Here is an 11947-nt window from a genome sequence, read left to right as displayed (position 1 = left end):
TCAGCAGGAGTGGTTCCAACTCAAGTGGCATGAGCGGATTGTGCTCATACAAAATCTCAAACTTGAGCTAAAATAAGATCCCACTACTTGATATTCTTTCCCATGAAACATCTGAGAAGGTTTCCTCGGCTCTTTTTCACTACCTTTGTTTGTGGATGAGCAGTTGAATTGAATTGGTGCTTGGTGTTTAGCTTCACCTGCAAGGTTCTCCAGAAGTGGCTCAAAAATTTAATGTCTCTGTCGTAAGTGATGGTCTTGGGAATCCCGTGCGACCTCGCCATCACTTTGAATTATTAATCAGTGATATAACTCATCTAGTGTCCAGTGTCATGGTACGAAATGTGTCATCTTCTAGAATCAGTTCACCACAACAATCACAGAGTTATTGTCCTTCTGTGTCCTCAAGAGACCTACCACGAAGATACTGGTAATGAAGTTTACACTCCAAAATTTTGCTCTCTTGTATTTGCCAGATGGAAAATTTTGCACTATCTACGTCTCCACATGTCTCATCAATTGTGGCAAAAAAAAAAAATTTATCATGAGGGTGAGTTTCATCCCTGCTAATATATCTTGCCATTCCTTCATTGTGGTTGGCCTGCACAATAACCCTAGCGAGCACCTGGGAATGCACAACCGGCTCTAATGGAACATGTATCCATCTGCTCAGCAGTACTGTCCAGTCGGCTTCTCCTGACATTGCTCACTAATGTCCTTGAAGTCCTTTTTTGCCTCGTACAAAACCCACAACTCTAGTCTACATTGATGTCATCAAAAAGGTGACGACGGCTTAGTGCATCTGCTACGCTATTCCGACTTTTTGTTTTCTGCTTAAGCAAGAACTAGAATGATGCTAGAAATTCCACCTAGGTGGCGTGTCCGCCCTTCCGTTTGCTCTGACTATTGAAAAATTTCAGGGCATCATGATCTATGAACAACGTGAACTCGCTCGTCGGCAAGCAATGACTCCAATGCTCCAAAATGCATACAATAATATAAAGTTCCTTGCGTATGTAGAGTACTTCCTCCTAAAATTATTCAACTTCTCACTAAAAAAGTCAATAGGTGACCTATTGCCCCTATCCCCATGCCAGATGCACACATTCTAGCTCAAATAATTGGTTGAAGTTTAGTAATGCTAACATGGATGTCTAAGTCATCTTCTCCTTCAGAGTGTCAAAATTGGTCTGAGTTGCCGCTGTCTAAGTGAACTTCTTTTCTTTCAAAAGCTTTGCTAGAGGGGTGGTGACAGTGCTGAAATTCTTGATGAATCACTGGTAGGACGACGCTAGCCCCAGAATCTGCCTCAGCTCGGTAAACAATTGTGGTGTCGTCCATATTATAATAGCCTCAATTTTCACAGGGTCAATTTGAATGCCTCCAGAAAGCTTAATTGGATCTCATGAAGTGGCAATTATTTGGATGGTTATATAATTTCTTTGCTCGCTATACCTCAAACACTGCCTTCAAGTGTTGCAAGTGCTCTTTAGTTTGGTTGTATGCCAAAATGTCTTCGATTTGAACCATGACAAAATTTTCAATATTGGCCCGAAATACTTTGTTCATCAACTTCATGAAGGTGTTGGGCGTTTGACAAGCCAAAGGACATAAATGTCCACTCGTGTAGTTCATCCCGTGTCTTGAAAATGTTCTTTCACTCGTCTCTTGGCCTCACATGTATCTGTTGATATCCACCGTGCAAGTTGATTTTGGAAAAGAAATTGGCTCTGTGTAACTGGCGCAAGAGATCATCCAGGCGATATATAGGAAATTGGTACTTGATAGTAATCTTGTTGATGGTCTTATTGTCGATACACATTCGCCACAACCTGTCCTTCTTGGGCACCATCAGGGCGAGAACAACACATACTGATACTCTCTCTGACTAGCCCCCTCACAATGAGATCTTGCACCTATCGTTATAGCTCATTGTACTCTATAGGCCCCAATTTGTAGGCGGGTCAATTCGGCTATTCGGTAGTACTGATCCTGGTATAAGGTTTATCACATGTTGAGTGTCCATCATTGGTGCCCCCCTCCTCCCCTCAAGATCCCCTGGAAAGACTATCAATCATGACTTCTTGGAAGTCATGTATTAGTGGCTGCAGTGGTGTCGGTACCTCATTCTCATCCTCTATTCCCTCCAGGAGTACTAATGCTAGTGTCGTTGGGGTGTCTCGAACTGACTGCAGGATGTTAGCTCGGGGGACTAATGCTTTCTCAATATTCTCTTCCTCTCTATCCTTAACATGTAAGAAAACTATGCATTTCCATTTCTTCTTAAAGGAGTAAATATTCTTGAAGTCGTCATGCTGAGTCTTGTGGTCGAACTGCCAAGGCCTATCATACGGAATGTGAAAGGCGTCCATCGGAATCACGTCACACTACTTGCCCTTATAGCTGATCCCCAATAGACAATTCAATCAGAAATTGCTGATCCACGCGTCTTGTTTACCCTCTTCAGCATGTTAAAAGAATATGACTGAGGATGCTTCTGCGTGTCCAACCCCAACTTCTTCACGATTAACATGCACACAACATTCTCACAACTCTCATCGTCGATGATTAAGCTACAAACCTTACCCTTAATGGTGCACTTAGTGTGAAAATATTGTCTCAACCAGGATTGATCTCGCTCTGGCTCGGATTGCAAAACTCTTCGTATGACTAGAAATTATCCCTCGTCCCCATGAAACTAGAGTTGCTCCTTTTTTGGACTATCGTCTTACTCCTCTTCTACTTTCTCAACTACGCCCTAATATGTGAGTGTGACGACTCGACTCGTGGGGTTGTTGAAGGCTATGTGGTTGTAACCGTGACATCTGAAACACTTCTTGACCGATACTATATTGAAGGAGATGCCTTTCTTCTGCTTCTTCCCACTCTGATCCAGCTTGTCGTTTTCATGTCCGAGCTTGCTAGTTCCTCCCAATGTACCCTTGTCAGTTGTGGTAGCTTTAGGTGATTACCTAATTGAAGTTTGTTGCCTGAAGGACGACTGTTGTCTACTGTGCTGCTATTGTTTTTCCAATTTCATGGCTAGAGTCTGAACGTCCCTCTCCGTCCAGTATGGTTGTATCTATACCATATTGTTAATACCTAGTTTTCGGCCCCCAAGCCATCGGGCTACAATGTGCTTCTCCAGCTCGTTAGCCATTTCATCTACAAGTGGTCGAACTGAGCTGTGAACTCATCCACGGAAAGATCTTGCTACCGCAAATTATGGAGTTTCAAGAACATGTCCTGACAACAATGAGGTGAAAGATATTTCTTTTGCATGACTTTCTTCATCTTCTCTCACTTAGTAATCTTATTGTTGTCTTCTCTTTTCCTGTCTCTGTAAGTTCTCCCGCCACAAAGTGACGCTCTTTTTCAACTTAATAACAACTAATTTGACCCACTTATCCTCTGGCATATTTTTATATGCAAAGATCTGTTCAACCGATTGCAGCTAATCAATGAACTCATCTTGATCCATACCTCATTCAAACTATGAGGTCCACCTTGATACCAAAGTCCACTTGGTCTCTTCTCTCAGCCTCCTCTGATATTAGATTCCCAAGCGGCATGGCCTGTATTTTTTTTTTGTTGTGATCTTCCCTGTGTAAATGATTCAGATCCTCATCCATGTCTCCCCTTAGACTCTCCGGATCCCGGACGAGAGTAATCTCTCCTTGGGTCCGATCATCCAACTTTGTTAGTCTCTGTCGTAACGTCGGATCCTCCCGATTAGGGTTTGACAGATATCACCACGTTTGGGTTTGGGTTTGGGTTTGGAAGGGGATGTTTAGGGTAGAAAGAAAAATTTCTAGTTTTTTTTTTATTATTTTTGAGGGTTAAGCTAACTATGATATTAAATGAAACCGAAACTAATCAAACCCATCGTAACGGGAGCAAGTTTTATCAAGCAAATGATTAGGGTTACAAACACGACCTAAAATTAAATTGGCAACATAACAAACACCAATCTTCGTCTAGAGCTGGATAAGGAGATTCGAGGGCAACGGTGGTGTCAACGAGGTGGTTGGGAGTAGCGGTGGTAGAGGGCGTAAAGTAGGTGTTTGGAAGGGGTGGTGTGGTGGTCGGTGGTCAGGATCAGGAAGAAGTGTTGGCATCAATTGTATGTTGAAAAGGAGGTGGAGGCAGTAGCTATGGAAGGTGTTATGAGGTTGCGGCACTTCAGGGAAGGTGGCAAGGAGTTGGCAGGGTGCAGGTTCGGCGGCTAGAAAGGTTGAACAACGGGTGTGGCAGCAGGTGGTATGAGGGTTGCGACACTTCAGGGAAGGTGGTAGGGAGTCGTTATGGTGCAGATTGGGCGGCTGGAGAGGTTTCATAGTAGTTGTGGCTGCAAGGAAAGGGACGGCAGGGGAAAATAGGAAATTGTTGGTGCATGTCGGTGGCTAAGCTTGTAAGGGAGAGGGTTGGGGAGGAAATCGGGAAGGATATACAACACCGTCTGAGCAGGATACAACCGAAGCACCACCTATTGTCGGATACAATCCTAGGAAGGGGAAGAAGGCTCCACACAGAAATATAAAAGAAAGACACAATAATCTAACCCTAAACTCAACACACGTGTATAAATAAATTCAAGCGAGAAACACAAAAGGATAAGGGAGGCAGTGGGCGGCAAATCCTGCCCCATATGAATGCCAATTCCCGATAGGCAAGAATTAGGAAAGGAATGGGGAGTGTGGGCGGCAAATCCATCCCCCATGGCTGGACCAGACCGGGACCCAATCTGGCTGATTCAGCCTGCCTCTGAAGCCCCGTTTTAAGGAGCATAAGGCATTTCAAAATATTTAGTCATTCTTATTGTGTTTTACAAAAAATACCAATCTATTAGCCATGTCGGTGATTTGATTCATCTTGCAGGGGCCAATGAAAGGAAAATAGATGTTTCGCCATTTTCATTGTTCTATTTAGGGAGGAATCCCTAAGTTTAAGAATATTTGGAGTGTTTAGATATTTTATGGTCTGACATGAATTTTTAACCCCGTATGCTTGGTTTACTAGCAAACTTGTTTTGTAAGAGGCCTTAGAGATTCTAGGCTTTTGCTTTGATTTAAGTATCATAATAATTCTTTTCAATCATTTTCTGGAAGCCTGGATTAACTTTCCATTAACTTTAGGAAATATTGTATAAAATTTTAATAATTAAAATATTGAATATTTTTCCTTCAACAAAATTTATTGATTTTTATGATATTGGGTAGGTTGGATCTTTCTACAATTTCATGATATAAAATTCATAAATTTTCCGTTCATATTTTATTTTTTATGAACTTTTAAGGATAATGGATTTATGAATTTTAATTTTTTTAATTCCATCAAATTGAGTAGGGCATGCTGCAGTTGTTGGATGGTTTGTTTTGGAGGCAAAAGATGCTACCTTAACTGATGATTGGTTGATTCTGATAGCTAAGCTAATCACTTTGTGTCGGTTTACGGTTGGCCCATGCGAGAACCGATGGAAACCAACTAGTTTGTTTAAAATCAAGATTAGCAGTACAAATATCAAACTTGCTTAGCCAATTGGTTTGGAGTGTGCCCGAGTACAATCTGGGAGACCAAGTTGACTGTAGCGAGAGACTTGGTGAAAGGATTACATTTAGGACTCAAAACATTTAAATATGAATATAGTTGGTTGATAGGACTGACAGTTTAGAGCTTTTTTTTTTTTTGAATATTTAGTTTTTTTGGATTTTGTTTATTAGGTCGTTGATTTTGAAGCATTTTCAAACTTGGGAGCCATTGGAAGGATTTTTTTTTTATTTTTTATTTTTTTTATTTTTTTTTATATATATATCTCTGTTGAAGATATTAGCATCCTAACGGTATAACCCAAAGCATCAATAGTTATACGATTGTTACAAGTGCGGTTTTATCGGTGGATTTCTTAATAATGAGGCCGTCAGCCAGTAACATGTAGTCAACCCCAAGTGTGTAAAACCAAGGTAACAATAAGGAACTAGAAGTTGATCTTTTTGGCAGCAAAGACGGGAGAGTCATCATGGAGAACTAAATGCACTGCTCTCTTGAGCACATGGAAAATCATCCTTAGTTTAAGTTGTAGCATGGGTCATGGCTAATGATTAAAACTAGAGAGGGAGTGAAATGTGTTGTGAACCAGACTGCCTGCTCCCTTGAGCATGAGGGCTATTGACAATTTTCTAGTAACTATGGAGAAAAGTTTATTATCGCAACTGTGTGACAAGGAAGTTGCTTTGTGAAGGAGTGTTGGGGGGCTGGGTGTTGGATTGTGCTTATTCCTAATTTATTCACTTCTCCTTGCATCATAGGGCCATAGTTGCACCAAATTAATACACTTTAGGTGTGATTAGGGTTACTTAATCTTATCATTTGTGAACTGTACCGTTAGTTGAAGGCTAGATGAACCACACTACTTGATGTACAAACCTTGATCATCTTAAACTGAAGACATAGTCAAGGGTAAAGTTGTTCATCTATATTTTATTGTAGACATATGAAGTTGATCAATGGTTTAAAAAAGGGTAGCTAAAGCATCATAGGCTTGAGCATGCTTCCCTTTGTCGTTTAGGAAAAAGAAGAGTATAGATAAGTCATTGAAGGGAGCGTAAATCTCATGAGCAAGGAGTTTGTGTGACATGAGGGCATTGTTCTCGCCCCAGTCGCGACGAACATCACTAGTGGCACTGAACCAATTCGGTCCAAGCAAAGGAGGGACTGGCCAGTCCTTCTAAGTATAGTGTTCCCTCCTATTGTGTTGTGTTTTAAAGCAGTTCTTTGGTTAGATTTGTGTCGGTATAGACGGCGACATCCAATTTTCCCCTCCAAAGGTTGTATCTAAAAGCGAGAAGGTGACTTGGTTGTAACTCATCCTAGGTAGTTATCTCCCTCCAAGAAATACAGTGGTGCTCTGGTTGTAGCTCGTTCTCAAGGGGTATTTATCCTTCTCCAACTCTGCAGTAATTCCAACCATCCCCTCACTGCTGCAGTCCTTGGACAACCCTTGCCTTGATGTCGACTGCTGTTCTAGCCACCTGAACCGCGTCCCTATAGCCTTGCTGTTATTCTAGCACTTCCCTGCCCTATCATTGTTGTTCCAATGGTCCAAGACCATCCTCCGTGCCGACTCGCTGCCATCCCAGCTGCCAGAATCCCTTTCTTGCAGCCTAGCTGCTAGGCTGTTCTCGCCGAGTTTGTTACTTATCTGCACTTGATTTCATTGGACTGGTTAGTTAAACTTAATCGGTTCGGTGTGAGGAGGTACCCAAAAGAAGTGATTGACTCAACTTGATCAAGAAGTATCTACTACTCTGATAACAATACGTATTTAGCTAATACTCAGTGTGAGAACTCAACAACAAAGCTCGATAAAACTTGCTAGTAGTCAGCATGAGCACTCAACAAAAATATCTAGCCGGCCAAATTTTAGCTCAAGTGCTTTTGATTGTTGTTTCATTTTCGACAATTAACCAACCTATGGGTAGCTATCAATATTCGATAAGCTGGTATTCTATAGTTGCTTCTCATTGACTATATTTGGATAGTCTCATCCATCTTACAGCACTCATCCTTTGCTTGTATTGGAGTACTTGTCCAATATGAATTCACCATCTCAGGACACATGTTCTATATAGAGGAGACCACTCATCCAACCATAATAGTGATGTACTAGGATTGGACCAATCAGGCCTAGATAGGCTAACCCAAACTATCGTTACTTCAAATTAGATTTATCCATTGAATCTCAGAAAGCCATAAGTTTGCAATAGAGCTAAATTTTGCCTTCACCATATGGTTTGGGCCAATTGGGCACTAATCGAAGTTATTAGATCAAATCAATTGATTCTTAGGTCATTCTAATCAAATGAATATATGATGGAGCAATTGAGGTGCTTAAGACAATGTGGGTCAAACAGGACATGCCTTGGTCAACTATGCATAGTTTTGGCCAACTGAAGATGCCAACATATGTTGATTTGAAGAACTCTTCTGTCAAACATGAAGGTAAGGCTCATTTTAGAGGCTTCGAACTTCATAAATGGGCTTGGTGCCATTTATGAGCCCTTTAGAGTTCCAGAGACAAGTAAATCAACACTGATTTTTGGCTTCGAAGACATGTCTTTCTGATCACTGATCCACATTTATGTTTTATTTAGGCAGTCAAAAGAGTTCATGCTTAACTTGATTTGGTTCGGTTTGATGTTCTTTGGTGCATGCTTTTCGCTGATGATATCCTTCTTGTGGATAAGATTAGAGAAAGAGTTCAAGAAAAAAACTTGAATTATGAAGGTCTATATTGGAGTCTAAAGACTTTAGTTTGAGTCAACCTAAAACTGAATACATGGAAAGTAATTTTAGTAGTAATAGCTCTAGTAGCAAAGTTATAATTATAGGTGATCAAATTATTAAATGGTGTGAGCGTTTTAGATATCTCGGGTCTATTGTTCAAAGTGATGGTGATATAAATGGGGATGTTATTAGTAGAATTCAAGTTGGTTGAAGTGAAGAAATTCATTGGGTCTATTGTGTGATAAAAAAGTGCGGCTCATACTTGAAAAGGAAAATTTTATAAGATGGTGGTGAGATCTACAATGCTTGTGACGTAGATTGTTGGCCTTTAAAAGAGAAGTATAAAGCAAAGTTAGCGTTGCTGAGATGAAAATGCTTAGGTGAATAAGCGGCATGACACTTAGAGACAAAATGCGAAATGGATCTATTCGTGATAGGGTTGGTGTAGCTCCAGTGGCTAACAAAATTAGAGTCGTTCTAAATGGTTTGGTCACATTAAACGTCGACCATCTAATGATTTGGTTATGAGAGTAGATGTTTTAGACTAGACTTATGTTAAGAAATGCAGAGGTGAACCTAAAAAGACTTGGGCATATTTTATCAATAATGATCTTAATCTATTAAATTAAATGAAAATATGACTTTCAATTTGACACAATCTAGAAGAAGGATTCATGTAGCCGACCCCGCTTAATGGGATAAAGGCTTATTGTTGTTGTTGTTGTTAAATGAAAATATGACTCAATATGGCACAATGGAGAAAAAGGATTTATGTAGCCGACTCCGCTCATTGGGATAAAGGCTTATTGTTGTTGTTGCTGCTGCTAAAACGTTAAACATTAGCCAAAATCAATCAATTTATATAAATTTACTTACCAGAGCAAAACTGACTTCACTGAACCTAATTAGGTTTGCTACTGTTTTCAAGTTTCAATGCTCTTTTACAGTCCTAAACAAAAATGTTTATTTATTTATTCATTTTAGTTCCTTATTTGATCCGTACTCACCTTTATATTCATAATTAACCTGCCATCAAAGGTTTCTCCTAGTAACACATCCATCCTCAGAACGTAGACCTCCATCTTCTTCTACTGTGATGAAAAAAAAAATGCTACATAAATCGGTTGTGAAAAAACTCATCTTTTGTGATTGTTATTTCCATTGGATTGAGAGCTAGTACAGTGATTTTTTATTTTTGCAGAAGTGTTATTTTTAAAACGGAAATGTGCTATATGAATTTGTGTATGGGGGGATGTAGTCTTTCATAGTCAAGTATGACATGAATGAGAATCTCTAAATAACTTTATGACAAAATTAATTGATGGATGAATAACATATTTAAGAAATGTGGGTGATGTTATTATAGTAAGTTGCAGAAAATTGACTTTGCATTATTTGGGAATGAGAAAGTATCAGAGTAGTCCATTGAATTTTTGCAACTGGAGCCTTTTTAGTTTTAGAGTTTATGAAAGTGTCAAATTAGTCTGCAGATTCTTTTAATAATGTTTGAAATGGTCCTCCATAAAAGAGTTTTTGGGTTCATTTATCACACTTAGAGACTCTAGAATCAAAATGGCTGATAACTTGTTGCATAGGGTTGCTAATATATCATATTTAAAATTGCATCAATTTAAGAATCATCTTCAATGAATTTTATGCTAAAAAATTTTCTAATATATCTATCATTATGTTTCCACTCCTTATGCATAAATCATGAATGAAGAACAGTAACTTCTACTGGTAACTTTCTTCTTGATATGAGCTGAACTGATATTTCCCTAACTGGCTGTTTTGTTTGCAGACATTAATAAAAAAGGATCGAAGCGATCAAAACGATCCGGAAATGAACGAGTTCTTCAATAGACTGAAAACCGCCTATAATGACCCGCCTCTTGTTTCTAAAGATCGGTCACAGTATGACAACGGCGACGACGATGGTGACGGCGATGATCGAAGCACTCCACTGCTATCTTCTTCGGCTCATTCTTGATATCGGCTCTGTTCTCACTTCAGCAACTTGAATGCTATATCATTTTGGAGCTAAACTGTGGCGGGCATTATCTCAGGTTTTGCAATCAGTGGATGAAATGTTGTTTTTTTCCTACTTCAATGCATATTTTGATTGTTTTGTGCCTGTTTGTTGTTTTGCCTAATGATTTTCCCCTCCTGTAAATTATATTTATATATATTGTATTTTATGATTATTCCTTTAAAAAATTCATATTTAGGAGTCCACGATTTCATGATTATCTCTTCTTTTTAAATGATCAACCAAATCATAAACTCGTCCATATTCAAGAAACATCTCTGTCCTACATGCCACACATTTCTTATTTACATACATCCATAACACTTTGGAGAGATAAACTACGCATGAAAAAGAGAATTTCTTTTTCAAAAAGTGTGTAATTGTTGTATTTCTAATGTGATGGTAAACATTTAAGTGTTATGTTTGTAAATATAACAATTTAGGTGTTAGATTTGTAAATATGTCGGTATGTCTGTAAAACTCTTACTATTTTATTGAACAGTTAACTATCACGTGGTCTAATAATATTATTCATCAATAATTTTGCTTGAACAGGTCATTGTCACATGATCTATTAATATTTGAGATTAGATCTGTTAAACTCAAGTTATACCATCTATAATATTCAAAATCCATCTACTTTCACCCGCAATGGATCTGTTTCGGTCAGTTGCAGTTGTTTGAAGAAGCAACCGTGAAATTGATCTTGCAGGAGATATTTTTCGAAAAACTGTGTTGTTACAAAATGTAACTTTTTATTACATCTTTGTAAAAACTAGATAGAATATAATTTTGCCAAATGCCTGAAAGTGTATTTTTTTCACATTTTTCTCTCAATTTCGTCATTTAAAATCTTATTTCTTGATATAAAATATAATATAGTATAAATTAGAGAGGTGATCCATTAAAATTTTAATGATATAAAAAAAAACACGTAATTTAAGCCTAAAATTGCATGTGAGCACAATCACGAACTATATATTAGTTGAGCATTTTATTTATTTGATTCTCTTAAAAAAAATATCAATAATTTAATAAGGCATTTATATATATATACCACACAATTATCTTGTATTTACATATCTAGCATCTATAGTTTTTATATTTGTACATGTAACACTCAATTTTATATTATCTCTTCAAAAATATCATTATTACTTATTTTATTTTCATTCATAGGTTTATGAAAGAAGTCATAAATATATATGATGAAAATGTAGATGTTGGACATGCAAATACATAAGAATTGTGTGGTGTCTTTATAAATTTCTCTAATTTGGCTTGTGGCATTCTTTTATTGGGTTGATGGTTCTTCTTGCCTAATGCTTGACTCTCTCTTTTAAGTATTGTGGACTTAGTTTTAATTTAGGTGCTAATTGATTAAATTTTATATGAATTATTATCTTATTTATGGATTTTCTTAAAATTATTATTTTAAGAATAATATGATATATATGCATATCATGCATTTTGCTCATATGAAATAAAATGATCGATTATTTTTTTGATGTTTTATTTATGATAATGCATGGCAAATAAATTTCTTTCCATTATATATATTTTAAGAATTGTATAGGATGTATGTAAATTCCCCCAAACCCAAAAATTTACATGCGTACCGCATATATGATGCATAAA

At 37.9% G+C, this 11947-nt stretch overlaps 1 protein-coding gene across 1 annotated transcript in view; it reads left to right on the top strand.

Annotated features, from left to right (window-relative positions):
- LOC110029156 (CSC1-like protein HYP1) overlaps positions 1 to 10477 on the top strand; it is a 57179-nt gene extending 46702 nt beyond the window's left edge. Inside the window, 1 exon segment of the mRNA XM_020731314.1 lies at positions 10082 to 10477. Coding sequence (XP_020586973.1) covers positions 10082 to 10270 — 189 coding nt within the window. The 3' untranslated portion in view covers positions 10271 to 10477.
- The last annotated feature ends 1470 nt before the right edge of the window (positions 10478 to 11947 follow it).

The sequence above is a fragment of the Phalaenopsis equestris genome, unplaced genomic scaffold, assembly GCF_001263595.1.
Source record: "Phalaenopsis equestris unplaced genomic scaffold, ASM126359v1 Scaffold000552, whole genome shotgun sequence".
Lineage (NCBI taxonomy): Eukaryota > Viridiplantae > Streptophyta > Magnoliopsida > Asparagales > Orchidaceae > Phalaenopsis > Phalaenopsis equestris.
Note: the sequence above shows the minus strand (reverse complement) of the source record. Positions and strands in the feature narration are given on the sequence as shown.